At 45.8% G+C, this 20,554-nt stretch overlaps 1 protein-coding gene across 29 annotated transcripts in view; it reads right to left on the bottom strand.

Moving 5' to 3' along the window:
• Window positions 1–20,554, bottom strand: part of MRPS18A (mitochondrial ribosomal protein S18A) — a 564,209-nt gene that overhangs the window by 8,338 nt on the left and 535,317 nt on the right. For 19 of the 29 annotated variants that reach the window (XM_050787011.1, XM_050787005.1, XM_050787009.1 and 16 more), the window contains exons 2-4: window positions 9,678–9,806; window positions 3,093–3,124; window positions 193–300 (exon numbers count right to left, since the gene is read on the bottom strand). In XM_050787011.1, the coding sequence (XP_050642968.1) occupies window positions 193–300; window positions 3,093–3,124; window positions 9,678–9,789 (252 nt within the window). In that variant the 5' untranslated portion in view covers window positions 9,790–9,806. Of the gene's footprint in view, window positions 1–192; window positions 301–3,092; window positions 3,125–9,677; window positions 9,830–20,554 lie in introns of those variants that run through there. The other 10 variants (XM_050787021.1, XM_050787025.1, XM_050787024.1 and 7 more) reach the window with 2 other exon arrangements.

The raw sequence follows: 20,554 nt of genomic DNA on the forward strand, positions 1-20,554 counted from the left end.
ACTATTTTTTAAAGCTCCCCAGGTGATTCTAATGCGCAGCCAGGGTCGAGAACAACTGGACAAAATGCTCCCATCTCTGGTGGTTCCATGAAATGCAGCAGTAGCTAAAACGGGGGGACACTGCTCCAGTTAACCAGGGAATCTGAGAGCTTCACAACACACAGAACTGAGTGTCTCTGTACCCAGACTCACGTCATAGTTATACTTGTGCTTCAGGTTCCAACGGCAGATGGGGCACTGGCCAGAGGGGTTAGGAGGATTTGGACTGCCCTTGGGAGTCGCTGTGAGACGGCCTTCAATCTAGGAGACAGAGAAGGAGAGCCAGTGTGAGAGACAGGGCCTGCGTGGAGCCACATTATCTTTGCACAAACCCCAAAATGATGGGAATGCTGGTGAAAGTTTACCTTGGGGGTTCTTGTGGGAGTAGCTAAGAGGTTTCTCTGCCTGAACTGTGGTGTTTACTCTGTAGTTGCTGTATGCTAGGCCTTGAGATAGCTACAGGGATGTGGTTTGGTGGCTTACAGGGGTAATGGAAACCATCTGAACTTAATACCAGTGGCAAGAGGGAGGGAGGGATTTGCTGTATCAATTGAATGCTACCTTTCCTTCTCAAAAGAAAAAACAAAGGCACCAGAACACTATACTTTTTTCCCTCCCTGGCTTTTGGGGGAAAGTTATACATGCACATGGTAAAAAGTTTCAAGTGGCACAGGGATATAGAGTCCAAAGAAAGCATCCCTTCCATCCCACATGTCCTCCTAGGGGGAAACTGCAGTTCCCAGCTTTATCTTACAGAGCTAAGGCTATGCCAGTGGGTCTCAACCAGAGGTGATTTTGCTTCCCAGGGGACATCTGGCAATGTCTGGAGACATTTTTGATTGTCATGTCCGGGGGAGGGAGTGCTACTGGCATCTAGCAGGGATGTTCTAACCATCCTCCACTGCAGAGGACAGCCCTCACAACCAGGAATTACTCAGCCCCAAATGCCAGGAATAGCAAGGCTGAAAAATCCCGGGTTGTGCCATATAAGCAGATATGCAGGCACTCCTTCTCTCTTACAAAAGAAAGGAAAACCGGCCGGGCGTGGTGGCTCAAGCCTGTAATCCCAGCACTTTGGGAGGCCGAGGCGGGTGGATCACGAGGTCAGGAGATCGAGACTATCCTGGCTAACATGGTGAAACCCCGTCTCTACTAAAAATACAAAAAACTAGCCGGGCGTGGTGGCGGGCGCCTGTAGTCTCAGCTACTTGGGAGGCTGAGGCGGGAGAATGGCGTGAACCCGGGAGGCGGGGCTTGCAGTGAGCCGAGATCACGCCACTGCACTCCAGCCTGGGAGACACAGCGAGACTCCGTCTCAAAAAAAAAAAAAAAAAAAAAAAAAAAAAAAACAAAAGAAAGGAAAACCTAACACGATACAGATGGGAGGATACATTTCCCTGTCATGCTCCTTGCTTTTATCATTTTGGATGCCACCTTTAAACCATGCTGAGGCCAAGTGTGAAATGACCTCCCTATCGCTGCTGTATCCTGTGATAGTTTTGGAATTACTAAGCGCAATAAACCAACGATCTGGGAATTAGCTCCAGTTGCAAGAGGGGAGTTTAGAGAGCCTTGATGACTGAGGCCATGGGTTATGAGAGTGAGGCTGGGATGGGTCTGAGAGGCTTTGGGAGGGAAGCAACACTGTCTCTTGGGGGAGAAGTGGCACAGGGGAAAGGGGCTGGAAGTACTACTTGGCCGTGCAGGGCACAGCTACCCTCCTTCTGCCACGGCAATCACAACTATGCCAGAAACTGAGATGTTACAGAAAATTCCCAAGTACATGGTAGGCCTTGGGAGGAGGGTTGCAGTGGGTCAGGGGTTTGGGGGTGGGGAGAATTAACATTTATTGACTCCCCATTATATGTGTAGCTCAGTGCTAAGAATGGTTCACATATATTAGTTCACTTTACCTCCAGAATCTAGTGAGGTAGGTGTCTGATCTTATTTCATAGGGGAGAGAATAATACCCAGTCAGCCATGGCCATGCTGCTAAAGGCATGGATGGGCTCTTCCCTCCCCTGAGGGCTCTCATAGGCCACAATGCCTCCACATCTATTCTACAAACAGCAGACTCATGACCCACATGAAAAACGCTCTTTATACTCAAAAGTCAGATGTATTTCTTTCCTCCAGTGTGGAGTTTATAGAGTGAATGCTTGTTTTGGCTTTGAATCAAGAAGCCTAAAAGGTACCCTAAGGGGACTGGGGCGGTCCCCTAAAAAGAACTGTTTTGAGGCTAAGTAGTGGAAAGGCAGAGGGAGCATTCTAGGGGGAAACCTAATGGACTTGTCCTGGGAATAAGACTGCCTTGGGAAGGACTGAGCTTGGCTGGCTACCTAAAGGGTTAAATCTCTGGTTGACATGGAAGTTACAGAGGCCTCTGGGAGCTCTGTGGAGTCGCTGAGGATTTCTTGGAGGCATAGAAGGCCATGTGAAAACAACGTTGTTGTCTTTTAAGGATTATAGGATAATCTAGGCCCCATGACTCCCCAAGGAAGGGAGGCGGGATGGGCCCAGGGAACGAAAGAGGGGAGTGCGTAGATGAAGAATTGTTCCAACTTTCTTACCAACAGACAAGCCAGGGCGCCAGCTAGTAAGGCCAGGGCCGGGAGAATGTCACTTTTTAAATGCATCATTTAAGGAGTAGTTTAGTCATTCTAGGCAGAAAAGAAAGGAACTGAGGTCCAGGCTCTTGGCTCTGGGTCAACTTACTTTGGCTCTCTAGGCGTGCAATAATGCCTTAGTTTCCCCATCGGGAAACTGATTCATCACCCGCCAAAGAGCTTATCAGCAAAGGCCTCTGAGACCTTGCTATACAAAAGGCCACTTTAATCAAAGAGCAGATACCTCAGCCCAGGCATAGCAACTGTTCCTGATTAACCACACTATAGCGCACAGCTTGAAAAATAGTAGACTGTGGGATTTATGGTCACTGAGGGAGCTGATCCTGGAGCTGGGCGTCCAGTTTGGGCCCCTCCCTCCCTCAGAGGAGCGGCCAGGCAGCTGCAAGTGTTAAAGAGGTTATACATGGCCAACTCAATGATACTTACTATAGTTGTCTTCCCTTCTTGGATCTCCACCACTACAGAGATAAAGGGGGAAAAATTAGGTCAGCCATTTAATAAGGAACAGAGAGTTTCAAATAACAGCTCAAATTCTACACATTTGGAAAAAAGCAGCCTTCCGTCTGTACTCTCTCATGGTCTCCACCTGGAACAGAAAGCACGCAGGGTTCACCCCACTAGTGCCAAGGCTCTATGCCCTTGAGGCGGGGTGGGGGCAAGCCCAGGATGCCCAGGTAGCATCACCTCTCTGGTATGGGATTAAGGAGTTCCACACTGTTTTTGCCTTTCTATGCAAAGATTTATCTTGGTTCTATCCAAAGGAATTGGTCAGATCCTGTCCTACAGTGGCTAGCAATAAAAGAGGGTAGGGTAGTGGTATGTAAAAGACCTTCAAAAGTACCCAAGCGGTGTGTGTTCCTGCACAAAGAGAATCAGATAAGAATGGTTTCTGCTTTGAAGAATTAACAATGTAAGATACAGCACTGAACTAACACTATTCCAGTGGCACCCAGTGAATGAGCAAAAAGGCAAGTTCACTCCTAGAACACATCGTGAGGGTCGTGAGTGAAATCCTCTCCTCCCTGCAGGGTTGCATTTTATCATCTATACTGGAGAGGGTTGATGGACAGGTAGGAATAAGGAGCATGAAGATACTGGGTCCAAGAAGAATTTCAAGTATTGCCATTCCAAACGGAGAGGGATGCCCTCCATGCTTTGCCTATTTAGGAGAGGCAGTCAGAAGAGAACCTGAAGGCAAGACAACCAGTTGCACACATCTGTCAGGCTAAATACATTTCCTATCTTACTACCTTACCTAACCAAGATGCAGAATGACAACTTCAACCATCATTCAAAGAAGAACCGAGCCAATAGCCCACATTTCGGCTAATATAATCAGATAGTTCTTGGAGATACTCCCTTGCTGACAGTTTCTTTAGAAAGACAGAAGCCAGACTGGGTACAGTGGCTCATGCCTGTAATCCCAGCACTTTGGGAGGCTGAGGTGGGAAGAAATACTTGAGCTCAGGAGTTAAGAGACCAGCCTGCGCAACGTGGCAAAATCCTACAAAAATTACTAAAATTAGCCAGGCATGGTGGCATGCACTTGTAATCCCAGCTACTTGGGAAGGTGATGTGGGAAGACTGCTTGAGCCCAGGAGGTTGAGGCTGCAGTGAGCCATGATCATGCCACTGCATTCCGGCCTGAGGGACAGAGCGAGACCCCATCTCGAACACACACACACCAATAAAAAGAGAAGGGACCATCTAAGGCAAAAGGCAGTTGTAACCCAACCAGAGGTCCATGGCAGCATCTGTGATCACTGAGCTCTGTGACCAACACCTAATTGGACACAGACTGCTTGGAATTGTCCCTTATTTGTCTTCTGGGCAACCCATTCATACTCACTGCTCCAAAACAACCAACCTGACAGCCTCTCAGTGTCCAACACCAGACATACAAAGGAATAACAATGACTAGAAAAGCCCTGAGGCTTTCTCTAGAGAACACTGTAGTTATTAATCAATTCAAAGACAACCTAGGTTTTTCAATGTAAAAGAAAATGTGTCACCCCACACACAGATCTACTTGTACGGAACACAGACCAACCCAAGAATGGGATTTGGGTGAGACTCAACATGGTCCTCAGTCTGGAAGCCAGCACAGCTGCAGAGGGAAGGTCACTGCAATACGTCAGTCTGCAGAATCAACCTACAAATGGAGGATGGGGAGAAATGAAGGGAGGTAGGAGGACGGCACATCCCCAGTCCAGTAAGGGTTCCCGGCACCCTGCAACTCTGCAAATTTGCAAAAACCAAGTTGAGAGACAACCTAATCTGAGCAACAAGTAGGGGGGAAAGTTTCCAAGAATCCCCAAAGGAAACAAAAGGAGAGACACGTTCTGGTACCACTGGAGTCAGCAGAAGAACAATGCCCTGAAACACAAGTGGATAAACATGTGGTTCCCTGCTTGGTGGAGGCACTTGGGTCCTAACCATGAGGTAAACAAGTCTAACAAAACACACATCACTCCCGGCAAAGTACCAAACCCTGAAGTCATCCCACTGGCCCCTGGAAAACAGATCAAAGCCCATGGCAAGCTCCACTGTTCACAAGCTCCCCCTCCACACAGCAACCCTGAGCCAGCGAATCATCTTACTAGAAGCCAGTGGGTAAAACAATAGGCAGATGCTTATCTAACAGAGACAATTTGTCAAACCAGAAGGAATGACCTGAGAACTCACGTTGAACTGACATCGATCAGGGTGGTGTCTTAGTGCAGGGGGAGAAGGCCCTGTTGGAGCCTAGGGAGGCCCTTAGTAGATTTTAAGCCTCTGGAAAGAGGAGATAGGAATCAAAATAGTATTGATTTACAGCGTGCATACAAAAATGTGTCAAAACCAAACAAAACCTGAGATCCATTTTGTTCCTGGCTGCCTCCCTATTCAAGAGAAGTGGGGGTGGCTAAGAAAAGCTGGACTGAGAGATTTAGGCACTAACAGAAAACTTGTTTAGAAAAAGATGGAATCACCCTTGTGTTCTGAGATACGGCAGTATCTAGTAAGCTAAGCGAAGAGATGAAGCAGTTTTCTAAACTATAACTAAGGGCCAAAATCTTTCCAGATAAGCACTTCTCATACACATGAAATAATCTGTCCCAAATGAGGCAACACATTTGCTGGGCACTTGTGGACTGCACAGCTTCGTTCTACCTACTGTGGAGAGTTACAGTAGAATAGGGGCCGCAGTCTTTGCCCTAGAGGAGGAAAAGAACTAAACTCTGTATGGGAACTTGACTGTAATAAAGTCCATGCCTCGTAAAAAGGTCCTTTGAGTACTTCAGTAAATACTTGCCTAGGATGGAGTCCAAGATAACTGAATTATAATAGTCTGGAACAAATGGCATTGTGGTGAGATTGCAGTGAATGCAAAAGGAGGAGAGGGGGTGACACCTATAGTCTCAGCTACTCAGGAGGATCACCCGAGCTAAGGAGTTAGAGGCCAGCCTGGGCAACAGAGCAAGACTCTGTCTCTTAAACAACAACAACAAACATGGAAAATGCAAAAAACCTTGATGGCCACATGAACAGACATAGTGAACTGCAACCATGTAAAGACCCAACTGCTTAGTAAAACAGGAAGTGAAAAAGGATGAGGAGTGCAGGGCACTGCTGAAGTGCCCAGAGACCAAGGTCCCTCTTGGAGAGGATCTGTGGAAACCAGGGCCCAAGCAGAGTAGGAAAGACTGGAGTAACTGATGGCTGGGCAGTGGCCCTAATAGTCTTATGTAGGGTCAGGGAGAGGAGTACCATGTTTGGGATGTGTGCTTGCATTTCTGGCCACTGACCACCTTCGCAAACACCTTCCTGCCTCAAGCCCTGCTTCCTCCAGTTCATCTTTAATTCTACCATTGAAGTTTCTGGTTCCCTCATCACCTCCCTTTCTTTCCCTTGGACCCCTCAAGGAACGTTCCTCTGACCTATGCTTCAGAATGAGGAGTTAGCAGGTTACTCTGGACTATGTCCCCTGAATTCTTTAAAGACGTCAACTCACTCCTCTCTCAAAGCTTTTATACGGGACTGCCCAACCTACCTATCCTTCAAGTATATGCCTGAAGGATATACTTCAGGCATATCCTTGTCTGAAATGTTAGGTCTTCCAGAAGGCCTTCTTAACTGACTGAAAGAGATGAAGCAAATTCCCTTTGGCCTTTGCTCAATTCAATATACCCTTCTCTAAGTGGCTGATAGATCATGACAATTTATATAATTTTTTTTTTTAAATACATTTCCTTCACAAAGACTCTGAGAGGGATAAGGGAGGAATGAGATCCAACATAGTCTTTGCTAAATCTGGCAGTGCCAACCATAAAGGCACTAAACGGTCTTTGGCAAGTTAACTGCTAAGAGCTTTCAGGGAAGGAGGGAACAAGGAAGGCCCTGCCATGGAATACCAAGGTGATGTTACTGGTGGAGAGGGAAGAGGGCTGGCTCTACTTCCAATTCCATCACTTATTGGATGCTGGGCAAGCTATTAAACCCCTTGGGACTGCATTTCCTCATTTATAAAAATGAGGACAGTTAATATCCACCTTTAAGGTGTTTTTGAGAAGACTGAATAAATGTATGTGGAAAACCTTGCACAGTATTTGAAGCAGGCACAGAAAGTCACAATTTCTATTTTTGTCCTCCTTCAGTCTTGCTTTTTCCATAATAATCTTTTTTTGGTTTTGTGTATCTCTCTGGTCAAACTTTAAACCAGGCTTTCTCAACAGCAGCAGGACTGCCATTTTGGGCCAGAAGGTTCTTTGTTGTGGGGAACTGACTTGTGGATTATGTTTAGCAGCATCCCTCACCTCTACCCCCCAGATGCCAGTAGTACCAGTTGTGACAACCAAAAATGTCTGCAGACATGGCCAATTGTTCCTGGGGGACAAAATTGCCCCCCCAGTTGAAAATCACTGCTTTAGACTGAAAGTTTTCATAGACAGGAAAATTGGTGCTCAGTCCTCATAAGCTGACTAAAATCATGTATTATTATCTGATACTTCGAAAAGATGCTTGAATATTTTCAGCAAGAGACCCAGCTTCTTTCCCACAACTTTAAATTCTATGTGTACAATATTGTTTGAGTGTCACATATACCAGCTGAGACTAGTCAAAATTAGCTATACGTACAATACTTTATGCCTTACAAATAATGGATAGAATAGCAAAATAAAATGTTTTCATTTAAAAGCTTTGAAGACAGGTGAGTCTTAAGAATATAGAATATGGCAATGCCTTCATGTAGAATCACATTAATTCAACCTAACATTTAGATGAAGGACTTCAGAGACCCATTTGATTTACAGTCCCTCCATTTTTCGTGTTTTTAAAGAGGCAGGGGTTCTCACTGTGTCACCCAGGTTAGACTCCAATTTCTGAGCCCAAGTGATCCTCCCACCTTGGCCTCCCAAAATGCTGGGATTAAAGATATGTACCACTGTACCTGGGTTACAGTCCATCATTTCACAAACTCTCCAACTGAAAAAATTCTTTAAGTCTAATTTCAAATATTTGTTATTAAAACAAAATGATTCCTCTTGCCTTTTTTTCTGGATAGCAAAATCTGCCTCAACTCTGAATTTCAAAAGAATATGCAAATTGTAGCCAATAGTGTTTGACACTTGGTAGACTCCCCCAAAATGGTATGGAAATATGCCTATTTTGCAGCATGGGAACAGATGAGACATCCAAATTCTTTCTATCATCTGCATGATTTCTTTAGTGTCTTTATTAATGGGTCTACTAATGGATAAATTAACCAGGCAGTATCCAGACTTTTTTTTCTAGCAAACACTCCCCTTACGGGCTGAATTCTTCAAACATACCTGCTATTTCCATTTCTTCATCAACTATCTCCTTCAATTCTCCAAACTGGATTCCTTGTTTGCCACTCTATTGAAATTGCTATTTGAAAGCTACAAACAGACCTCCTCTGAGACAAATCCAATGGCCCCTTCATTAGGCTCTTCTTTTTAGACTTTTCTGCTCCCTCTGACAACAATGATCACTCTTTGGCACTGGATACTTCTCAGCTTTCGTTAAAGGATATGCTGCCCAATACTATGCCAGATCCTCAAAAAACCCCACATCTCTTCTTTTGCACATCACTCATCCTTTCCTGCTTCCAGGAGTACACAAAGGAAGGCTATGTCCTAAAAGACCGTTTCACTCTCCGCCAGATTCCATCCTTTTGTGAGCCTGCTCAAGACACATCCTCTTTATGAAAACTTTCAACTGGGTTTGCTGTTTCCAGTAACTGAGTCTCCCTGTACTTCATCACGTAAAAGGCTAACTTGCATTTATTGGAGTGTGCATATACATAATCTCATTAGAACCTAAGCTTTTCAGAAAAAGGGCTGTATTTTCTGTCTCCAGAATTCCTTCACAGCTTGAAGCATAGCACTTGGCATTCAGTAAGCTCTCAGTTGATGCTCGACTCAGGCCGCTTTCTCAGATTAAGATTAATGAAAAGCTGAACTACCATTCTGCATTTGCCTATGTCTCAGCTATTCAATGGCCTTTCCACTTTGGCCTCCCCTTCACAGGGAGACTAGCGGCCCGGGCAGAGAAAGCCGCCATCAGATCACAGCATTTTGAGAAGAGAAAGTGGAAAGGGAGGCTCGCGGGGGGGGGGGGGGGAAGGGTACCCAGATGGCCTTCCTTCGTGATCCAGAGACTCTTTAATAAAAGAGACTGCGATTCGGAGAATATAGAAGGGAGAATTAACAAGAAAACCGTTTCCGAAACTTTTCTGAACCTTGGGACAGGTTTCTTTTCTGCTCCTGCTAAGTAAGCAGGCTTTCTCTTCGTCCTCCTCGGTCTCGTGAGGATACTCACAAGGGGCAGGAGCTCAAGATAAGGCACCAGGGTCTGGAAGGGGCTTTTAAGCACGCCTGGGGAGCCGGTACCGCCTAAGTTTCAGAATCGCACGAAGGAAAGGGAGGAAGGGGCGCACCGGGGCTGGCGGAAGCAATCTCCGCCGCTCTTCTTAACTTCAGGAGGTTGCTGGTACGCATGACTCACCTTCCCTGAACCCGCGAGCTGGAAGCCGAGACCAGCTGGTCGCTGCCGGGCCCGCTAGGAGCCCACGGAGAAGCCCCCCATAGGCGGACACCAAACCCTTGAAGGCCGCCATCTTGAGAAACCTACCCTGAGCTCTTGTCCATTTCCGCTTCCGGAACGTGGCGCGCGCCGCCGCAGTGGTGGGGCAGGAACGGCGGGGGCGGGGTTGTAGTTCGCTTACTCCTGTCACGAAACTTCTCTCACCTGTCTGCTTTGGGGTAAGAAGAGAGGCTTCTGCGTCAAGCCTACATTTCGTGTTAAGGATCTAGGGGAGGTCTTCTAGCTCCTGTCTGCCAATGCCTGCAAGTCTTCAAGGTTGCATTCGTTTCCTGGAAGCCTTCCTTAGGAAAATCGCACGCAACACCCCTACCTAAGTCTTTAAAGTTTTCTCTTCACTGCGCGTGAGCTGTGGTCTTTCAGCTTCTGTGACTGGGCTAGACCTCTACAGGAGAGGTTGAAATGGTTAGGAACTCTGGCTCTGGAGTATAGGATATCAGGCAGACCATGGATAGAATTGATACCACCTTCTTCCCTGACCACTGCCACACTGATCTTTGATTTGCATGTACTTTGACCTCTCTCTAGCCCCAGGGCCTTGGCACAAGCTGTTTCCTTTGTCTACTCTTTAGTTGTCTAGTTAGCTTCTACTTATTTCTTAGAGCTCGCCTCAAACCTTATTTCCTTATTTGCTTGACTGCCCATTCTCAGCACCAGATGCCTCTCCATCTTAGTGCTTGGGAGAATTTCAGTTTTATGTTTGTTTTGTATGTGTCTTCTCACCAGACTGTAAGCTCCATGAAGTCAGGAACATTGTTTTCTGTTGACTCTCACATCTCCAGCACTTAGTATAGTCCTGACACATAATAAGAGTACAATATATACTTGTTGAATGAATGAGTAGAATCTATTTTATAGGGCCTAGGGGAGGACTAGACCCTGAAAATTAGATGTGATAAAACATAAGTGATCGACTGGGTGTGGTGGCTCTTGCCTGTAATCCTAGCACTTTGGGAGGCTGAGGCGGGTGGATTACCTGAGGTCAGGAGTTCAAGACCAGCCTGACCAGCATGGTGAAACCCCGTCTCTACTAAAAATACAAAAATTAGGTGGGTGTGGTGGTGGGTACCTGTAATCCCAGACACTTGGGAGGCTGAGGCAGGAGAATCGCTTGAACCCAGGAGGTGGAGGTTGCAGTGAGCCAAGATTGCACCATTGTACTCCAGCCTGGGTGACAAGAGTGAAACTCTGTCTCAAAAACAAAACAAAACAAAACAAAAGTGCTCAATAAACATAAGCTAGTTAATAGAGCAGTTATGGAGATGACTCTTTTCACAAGTTGGACTCACTTGTGTTGTAAGGAAGCTTATGGTACCAAAGAGAAAATACAATGGCCCAGTTTTTCCTCTTTTAGATTTGTGGGACATATAGGATGTTCCTCTGGAGCTCCATAGGAAAGGAAAATCATTCACAACTCAGTTCTTCCACGTGGAAGGATAATTTCCACCTTCCGTAATGAGCCTGAAGAGGGATTTTCTAGTTATCCTTCTCTGATTCATAGATGGGAAAAGTCAGGCTTATTAAATGGCATAGGATGTTTTCTGATGAGTGGGAGAGGAGCCCATCATCCAGTTAGGACCATCACCCTAGTAGGCTAGGAGGATGCAGAGCAGCTGCTGTATGGAAAGTTTGAGTGGCATCATCATAGAGAGGGAGAACACGAGAAATGCAGCATTGGGGTACATTAAAACATCTCATTTAGCAAAGGTAAACCCCATGAAGGTGAAACTTAAAAGAAAAGTCAATCAAGGTGGCAGAGACTGACACGTGGATTAGAAGTGAAGCCGAGGGTCTTAGTGGGGTGTAGGTCTAGGTGTCCCAGCCAGGATCAAGAAAGCTTTGACTCTTCCTATATCTTCCAAGTTTGTTCTGTGTAGATGACCTTGAGCTTATGGATGTATAGATGACCTCTGTATAGATAACCTTCTGTGTTTGTACTGCATCCCCTGTTTCTTCACCCATTTCCAACTTCCAGGAATCCGGTAGAGACAAAGGCAGCAACAGAGCCTCACCCAGGGCTTGCTTTGGACATAGTGAGCTAAAGCATTTGAATGCCAACCCTCTTCTCATTATCTTATCTTAACTTATCATAACCAAATTTTATTTTAAAAAACAACTATAACAGGTAACATGTGATCATTGTAGAAAAATGAAACAATAAATAAAGCGAAAAGAAAATAAATGTCATCTAAAATCCAGAGATAAGCGTCGTTTACATTTAGCAAGATGAAATAATACTGTGGATATTCTTTGCCTTATAATATCTTATTTTTCTGAGTCCATTTATGATTAGTCCCTACAATTCTGTGAGACCAGGTTTTGATCAGGAGACTAGCTTTAAAAAACAACAACACATCTTTTAATTAAAGTATTACCCATGAAAGAAAAATACACAGGCTGGGTACAGTGGCTCATGCCTGTAATCCCAGCACTTTGGGAGGCCGAGGAGAATGGATCACTTAAGGTTAGGAGTTTGAGACCAGCCTCGCCAACATGGTGAAACCTCATCTCTACTAAAAATACAAAACTTAGCTGGGTGTGGTGGTTGGCTCCTGTAATCCCAGTTACTCAGGAAGCTGAGGCAGGAGAATCACCTGAACCCTGGAGGTGGAGGTTGCAGTGAGCCGAGATCATGCCATTGCACTCCAGCCTGGGCAACAGAGTGAGACTCCATCTCAAAAACAAAACAAAACAAAACAAAACAAAAAAACCACAAATCATCGGTGTACTGCTTAATGAATTTTCACAAAGGGAACACACTACCCATACTAGAGTGGAGTGGCATGTTCAAGCAGAACATGACTGGCACCCTAGAACATCCCCTTGTGTCCCCTTCCAGACACTACCCCCCAAGGATAATCATTATCCTGACTTTTAGCATGATACGTTACTTTTCCCTGCATGTGACCTTTATGTAATATTCCGTTGTGAATATGCCATATTTTTAAAAATTACTTTTTTTTTCTGTTGATAGAATTTAGATACTTTCCACTTGGGACTACTACAAATAGTGCTGTAACATTCTTCTACGTGACTCTTGGTGAACACAAGAACAAACTTCCAGGGGCCGGGCGTGGTGGCTCACGCCTGTAATCCCAGCACTTTGGGAGGCCGAGATGGGCGGATCACGAGGTCAGGAGATTGAGACCATCCTGGCTACCACGGTGAAACCCTGTCTCTACTAAAAATACAAAAAAATTAGCCTGGCGTGGTGGTGGGCGCCCGTAGTCCCAGCTACTTGGGAGGCTGAGGCAGGAGAATGGCGTGAACCCGGGAACGGAACTTGCAGTGAGCTGAGCTTGCGCCACTGCACTCCAGCCTGGGCGACAGAGTGAGACTCTGCCTCAAAAAAAAAAAAAAAAAAAGGAACAAATTTCTCTGGGGTCTGTCTAGCAGTGGAACTGTTAGGTTGCAGGGTATGCCTATGCTCAGCTTTAGTAGAAGATATTGCCTTGACAGTTTTTACAAAAGCCTTTTTAAATTAAATTAAATTTTTTTTGAGACAGAGTCTTGCTCTGTCACCCAGGCTGGAGTACAGTGGCATGATCATGGCTCACTGCAGACTGGACTTCTTGGGCACGGGTGATTCTCCCACCTCAGCCTCCTGAGTAGCTGGGACTACAGGCACATGACACTATGCCCGGCTAATTTTCTGTATTTTTTGTAGAGGTGGGATTTTGCCATGTTGCCCAGGCTTGTCTCGAACTCTTGAGCTCAAGAAATCTGCCTGTCTCAGCCTCCCAAAGTGCTGAGATTACAGGCGCAAGTCACCATGTCTGGCCCAAAGGCCAGGCTAGATACTGCCAAACAATTTTCCATAATGATTGTACCAGTTTACTCTGGTATCAACTGTGTGTGACAGTTCTAATTGCTCCACACCTTGTCAATATTTGATTTCTTTTTTTGTCCTTTTAATCTTGCCATTCTGGTTGGCCTGTAGTAGGCTCTCACTGTGTATTTATTTTACATTTCTCCGATGCTTAATGAAGATGAGAAACTTTTCATATGTTTATAGACCATTTGTTTTTATTTATATTTATTTATTTATTTATTTATTTATTTATTTATTTTTGAGACAGAGTCTCAGTCTGTCCCCTAGGCTGGAGTGCAATGGTGTGATCTTGGCTCACTGTACCCTCCGCCTCCTGGGTTCAAGTGATTCTCCTGCCTCAGCCTCGGGTGCACCCCACCATGCCCAGCTAATTTTTGTATTTTTAGTAGAGACAGAGTCTCACCATGTTGGCCAGGCTGGTATGGATCTCCTGACCTCAGATTATTCACCTGCCTTGGCCTTCCAAAGTGTTGAGATTACAGGCGTGAGCCACCACACCTGGCCAATAAATTTTAAGCATGCAGTTTATATAGCAATATAGGCCATTTAGACATCCTTTTTGTAAAATGTATGTTTAATATTTTGGCTCATGTTCTATTGGGTTGCCTGTGTTTTGCTTTTCTTTTTTCTATTTATTTATTTGTTTATTTATTTAAAGACAGGACTTCCCTGTCACCTAGGCTGTAGTGCAGTGGCACATTCGTGGCTTTCTATAGGCTTGACCTCTCGGGCTCAAGTGATCCTCCAACCTCAGCCTCCTGAGGAGCTGGGACTATAGGCGTACACTATGATACCCAACTATTTGTTTTTTTTTTGTTTTTTTTTTTGAGATGGAGTCTAGCTCTGTCACCCAGGCTGGAGTGGGGTGGCATGATCTCGGCTCACTGCAACCTCAGTCTCTTGGGTTCAAGCAATTCTCCTGCCTCGGCCTCCTGAGTAGCTGGGATTACAGGCTCCCACCACCATGCTCAGCTAATTTTTATATTTTTAGTAGAGGTGGGGTTTCACCATCATGGCCTGGCTGGTCTCAAACTCCTGACCTCTGGTGATCTGCCTACCTCGGCCTCCCAAAGTGCTAGGATTATAGGCATGAGCCACCGTGCCCAGTTTGATACCCAGCTTGTTTTTAATTTTTTTTTATGGAGACAGGGTCTCACTATGTTGCCCAGGCTGGTCTCAAACTCCTCCCCTCAAGTGATCTGCCTCAACTTCCCAAAGTGCTGGGATTAGAGGCAAGAGCTACAGCTCCTGGCCTGTCTTTTTCTTATTGATTTGTAGTTCTTTATATGTTCTGGATACTTATCGTTTCTTGAATATATGTACTTTAAATGTCATCTCCCTCTCTGTGGGTTGCCTTTTCATTCTCCTGTAGTAGTTTTTTTTTTTTTATGAGGAGTATTTAAAAATTTTTAATATGTGCAATTTATAAGTTTTTTTCTTTTATGGTTGATACTTTTTGTTTCCTATTCAATTCTTTTTCTGGCTGGGCGTGGTGGCTCATGCCTGTAATCTCAACACTTTGAGAAGTTGAGGCAGGATGATTGCTTGAGCCCAGAAGTTTGAGACCAGCCTGGGCAATAGGTGAAACCCCGTCTCTACTGGAAATACACAAAAAATTAGCCAGACATGGTGGTGCATGCCTGTAGTCTCAGCTGCTCCAGAGGCTGAGGTGGGAGAATCACCTCAGCCCAGGAAGTCAAGGCTGCAGTGAGCCATGATTATGCCACTACACTCCAGCAGCCTGAGCGATGAGAGTAAGACGCTATTTAAAAAAAAAATATCTGGGTATGTGCATGCAGTCCAGGTTACTTGGAAGGCTAAGATGGGGAGGGTCACTTGAGCCCAGGTGTTTGAGGTTACACTGAGCTATGATGACGCCACTGCACTTCAGCCTGAGTGACAGAGTAAGAAGGTGTCTCTAAAAAAAGTAAAAAAAAAAAATAATTTTTGTCCTCTTCAAGGTCATGAAGATGTTCTTCTGTCTTTTTTTTCTGAAAACTTTATTGTTTACTTTTCACATTTAGGTCTTTGAGTCATCTAGAATTGTTTAGTTATGTGGTCTGAAACTGGGATTAAGATTCATTTTTCCCCTATAGTTTCAGTATCTAACTGACCTAGCACCATTTAAAAATTTCACACTTTTCCTTTTCTTTTTTTGAGATGAAGTTTTGCTCTTGTCGCCCAGGTTGGAGTACAATGGTACAATTTCCGCTCACTGCAACCTCCGCCTCCTGGGTTCAAACAATTCTCCTGCCTCAGCCTCCCGAGCAGCTGGGATTACAGGTGCCTGCTACCATGCCTGACTAATGAAAAGTTTCACACTTTCCCCCACTGCATTTCATCTGGTCTGGTTTCTGGAATCTCTGTTTAGTTCCCGTGGTCTCTTTTTCTGTCATTTGGCACTATATATATATGTGTGTGTATGTGTGTGTATGTATATATACACACATATATACACAGATATATGCACGTATATATACATGTATACGTATATATACACATACATATATACATCTATATCTTTATTTGTTTATTTTTTCAGAGACGGAGTTTTGCTCTGTCACCCAGGCTAGAGTGCAGTGTCTTGAACATGGCTCACTGCAGCTTCAATCCCTTGGGCTCAAACAATCCTCCTGCCTCAGCCTCCTGAGTAGCTGGGACTACAGGCATACTTTGACACTATTTCTAATGGTTATGTACTATTTCATTGTCTGGAAGTTCAATCACCAATCTCCAATTGCTAAGCTTTTAGCTTGCTTTTTTTTTTTTTTGAGACGATGTCTCACTCTAGTCCCCCAGGCTGGAGTGCAGTGGTGCGATCTCGGCTCACTGCAACCTCCGCCTCCTGGGTTCAAGCGATTCTCCTGCCTCAGCCTCCCGAGTAGCTGGGATTACAGACGCATGCCACCACACCTGACTAATTTTTGTATTTTTAGTAGAGATGGGCTTTCACCAAGTTGGCCAGGCTGCCAACTCCTGATCTCAGGTGATCTACCCGCCTCGGCCTCCCAAAATGCTAGGATTACAGGCGTGAGCCACTGTACCTGGCCCAAAATTTTTTCTAATATCTAGCTTCCTACTCCAAAAACAGTATGTTCTATTTAATTAGTGAGTCTTTTATTCCCTTTTCCCTAGTTGAGTATGCTGTGGATTCTTTTTGTGAGTACAACTGTGCTGTGGAATAAAAGGGGGTCAGGGCCCTTGTCTGAGAGCTGCAGATGGTTAGCTGCCACCCAAAGGAAGGGTCTTTTTCTGAGCCTAAGTCTCTGGGGTTGTTGACAGAGCCATTCTCGTGCATGAGAAGAACTATTTCCAGCTGCAGTGGCAATCCTGGAACTCGAAGAGCAGCAATGACACTGTATACACATGTATGAGAGAAGGTAGGCTGAGGAACCTCTTTTTATTTCTGAACCTCTCTTTATTTCTTCTACCACCTCCTCTTCCAAGGAGCCCAGTCCCCTAGGTTCCACCCCATTTCCCAAGGAGACCGCCCTTCTTTCTCCACATCTTGTCCTGGACTCTGTCTTAATTCTGGAGATAAACTTACATCCCAAATAAACCTTCTCAATGAAGATGTTCAGGGAAACCCACAGGAGATGAACCCAGAAATGTTCATTTTGCCAAGGAAAACTTAAATTCGCAGTAGGGATGATCTGGTCGAGTGATGTGCTGCTGGCTAACAGGACAGTGAGGCTCAGGCCAGAGCCCAGGAAGGAGTTAGGTCAGCCCATCTATGGCTTCAGGGCTGGGGAGGTTCTGGTCCCAGCTGTGGATGGATGTGCTCTTCCAGCCTTCCTCCCACCTCGCCCAGGAAGAGGGGTCAGAGCCAAGAGTAGTGCAGATGTGAGCCATGAAGGAGCAGAGGCAACGGAAAGGGGAAAGGGGCGGGAAGGTGGAGGGAGAGTTGATCTGATGGAGACCACGTGGGGCTGGGGGAACTGCAAGGGAAATCAGAAGAAGGGGCTGGCAGACTGGAGTGACAGTCATGTTTGCTTTTTCCTAATTAATGCAGTTTCCTTACAAACCCCCTGCTGATTCCCAGCTGGTCGACTCAACCATAACAACATGTGGCCTGCCCTGCCTAGGCCAGGAACTGAGGCTTGAGCCTCCCAAGAAGGGTCTGGTTTCATCTGCAGCCACTGCCCTCCTCCGCCTCAAGGGCTCTGTGCGGATGAAGGAAGGGACAGCACCTTAAGCTGGGGAGAGAGAGAACTGCTATGGGGAACGGCCTGGGCCTGGCAGCTTTGGGCCGGCCTGGGGACACACCTCTGTTTCCTATGACCTTTATAAAGGGCAGTTCCCTCCTGTTAGAGCTCTGCCTCCCAAACAGGTATGAGCGGGGGTGGGGTGGGGAGTCCTTGGACAAAGAACCCCTTGCCTGGTGGTGGCTGCTCTACAGGTGTGTCCTGCTTGACGCAATAGGCCTGGAAACAATTGGGGTGTGTCTAGAGTCTCTGCTAATTCAACACTTTCCATTGCTTTTTTAGTGCTGTTTGTCTTTTCACGAGGACTTTTACTCTGCCCAAGTTATTCATTCTATCCACACATTTGTTCATCATTTATTTTGCCAATGGGTATCAATTGAGGAGCTACTATGTGCCTTTTATAAACAAATGATGACATGCACTAGTGAACACTCCAGGGGTGAAAGCTTTTGTCTGACAAAGAAACATTTTGTAAACTCGATGGTTGCCCTGGAATTTACTTGCTCTCTCTCTCTTTTTTTAATTTAAAATTTTAACTTTTTCATTGTGAAATAAGACACACATCCAGGAAAAGTATACAACTTAAATGTACTGTATAACCGATTAATTATAAAGCAAACCTGACTCATTTATATGCTGGAGCATTAGGCTATGCAGCTGCCCTAATATGGATAATGAGGGAAAACACAAAAAAGAAGTGGAATTGGCGAGAGGTAGAGTTAGGGACCTTCAGATCCCAAAGCCTTCTGGGAAACTGAGGCCAGAGGAAGAAGGCCTAACCAAAACTGCCTGCTGCAGGGGAGGAGGCCTGCTGTGGCCTTTGGGTGCACTCCCAGGCACGAGCCAGGACCCAGTCCAAGTGAGAGGTTCAGGCTGTGATTGGGGCCAGTGAGGCCTGCTCAGCTCAGGTCTCTCCCAATGTAAGCAAACCCTGGCCAGACATTTTTGCAGAGTGCCAGATGCCCTTTCTGAAAAGGCCACGATGTCCTTGTTACGTGAAGAGATGCACCCAATTCCTTTCTCCTGGTGTCCACATGCAGTTTTTTTTGTGTGTAAGGAAAAGGTTTTAGCTTCTTAGGACACTTTGGAACTATCGGCTATTTTTACTAACATGTACAAAATGGCGCCCTGGGGAGGCACTCTCCTGTGTACATCCCTGTGTGGCGTCTGTTTCTTCCCCTATGAAGAAATAGATGAAAGCAAGCCCGAGTGAGGTGGCTCATGCCTGTAGGTCAAAGCACTTTGGCCGGCCAAGGTGGGAGGATCGCTTGAGGCTAGCAGTTCAAGCCTACAGTGGGCTATGAATGTGCCACTGTACTCTAGCCAGGGTGAGGCCCTATCTCTACAAAAATTTAAATTAAAATTTAAAAAAAGATACAGGGCTGGGTGCAGTGGCTCACACCTGTAATCCCAGCAGTTTGGGAGGCTGAGGTGGGTGGATCACTTGAGGCCAGGAGTTCTAGACCAGCCTGACCAACATGGCAAAACCCCATCTCTACTAAAAATACAGAAATTAGCCAGGTGTGGTGGTACACACCTGTCGTCCCAGCTGCTTGGGAAGCTGAGGCAAGAGAATCACTTGAACCTGGGAGGTGGAGGTTGCAGTGAGCTGAGATCACGCCACTGCACCCCAGCCTGGGTGACAGAGTGAGATCTTGTCTTAAAAAAAGAAAGTTAAAAAAAGATATAGAAGCAGGAGGAAAGCACTGCAGATGGAAAATCAGGCTGTCCCCTAACCAACTGGCAATATACAACCAGATATTCGTGTTCTCTGTTTCTCCATCTGTAAAGAGTCCCGTCTGGTTCTAGAATTCAGCTTCCATAAACAGGCCCATCATTGGTCCCTAGAGTGGTGCAAGTTCAGTGTGTAGCCTCCTCCCTGCTCTGCTGTTCTTCAGGTCTCACCCGCTTTTATACTCAGCAATCCCCTCAAAGCCGATAAGCCCCAAAGCCACAGCAATACTCTTTTGAGCTCTAGCCTTTAGTATCCAACTGCCTACAGAAGTTTCTGTCTGGTTCTTCTGAAGGAGCTTAAATTCACAGTGTCTAGGTAAGGGCATCACCACCTTCTTCTTCTTCTTTTTTTTTTTTTGAGATGGACTCTCACTTTGTCACCTAGGCTGGAGTGCAGTGTCAGGATCTCAGATCACTGCAACCTCCGCCTCCCAGGTTCAAGTGATTCTTCTGCCTCAGCCTCCCAAGCAGCTGGGACCACAGGCATGCGCCACCACGCCTGGCTAATTTTTTTGTATTTTTAGTAGAGATGGGGTTTCACCATATTGGCCAAGCTGGTCTCTAACTCCTTACCTCGTGATCCACCTGCCTCGGCCTCCCAAAGTGCTGGGATTACAGGTGTGAGCCACTGTGCCCAGTCGGCCATTACCACCTTCCTAATAAATGCCATCCCTGATGTTGGTCTCCTGGTCACTCACAGAGTCATCATCAACTGCCCTCCCCTCAATTTTCACAGTTTTTGCACATTTCATAAATTTCAAAGTTACTTCATTATTTCTCCCTCTTCCTTGCTGTTTCAATTCCTGCCACCTTCTAGTACCTTGGTTTTCCCATTGCCTTCAGGCTCCCCACCTCCAATCTGCTCTACTACTATGGTTTAACCTTCCTTCTTTCCTTCCTTCCTTCCTTCCTTCCTTCCTTCCTTCCTTCCTTCCTTCCTTCCTTCCTTCCTTCCTTCCTTCCTTCCTTCCTTCCTTCCTTCCTTCCTTCCTTCCTTCCTTCCTTCCTTC

The sequence above is a fragment of the Macaca thibetana genome, chromosome 4, assembly GCF_024542745.1.
Source record: "Macaca thibetana thibetana isolate TM-01 chromosome 4, ASM2454274v1, whole genome shotgun sequence".
NCBI classification, from domain to species: Eukaryota; Metazoa; Chordata; class Mammalia; order Primates; family Cercopithecidae; genus Macaca; species Macaca thibetana.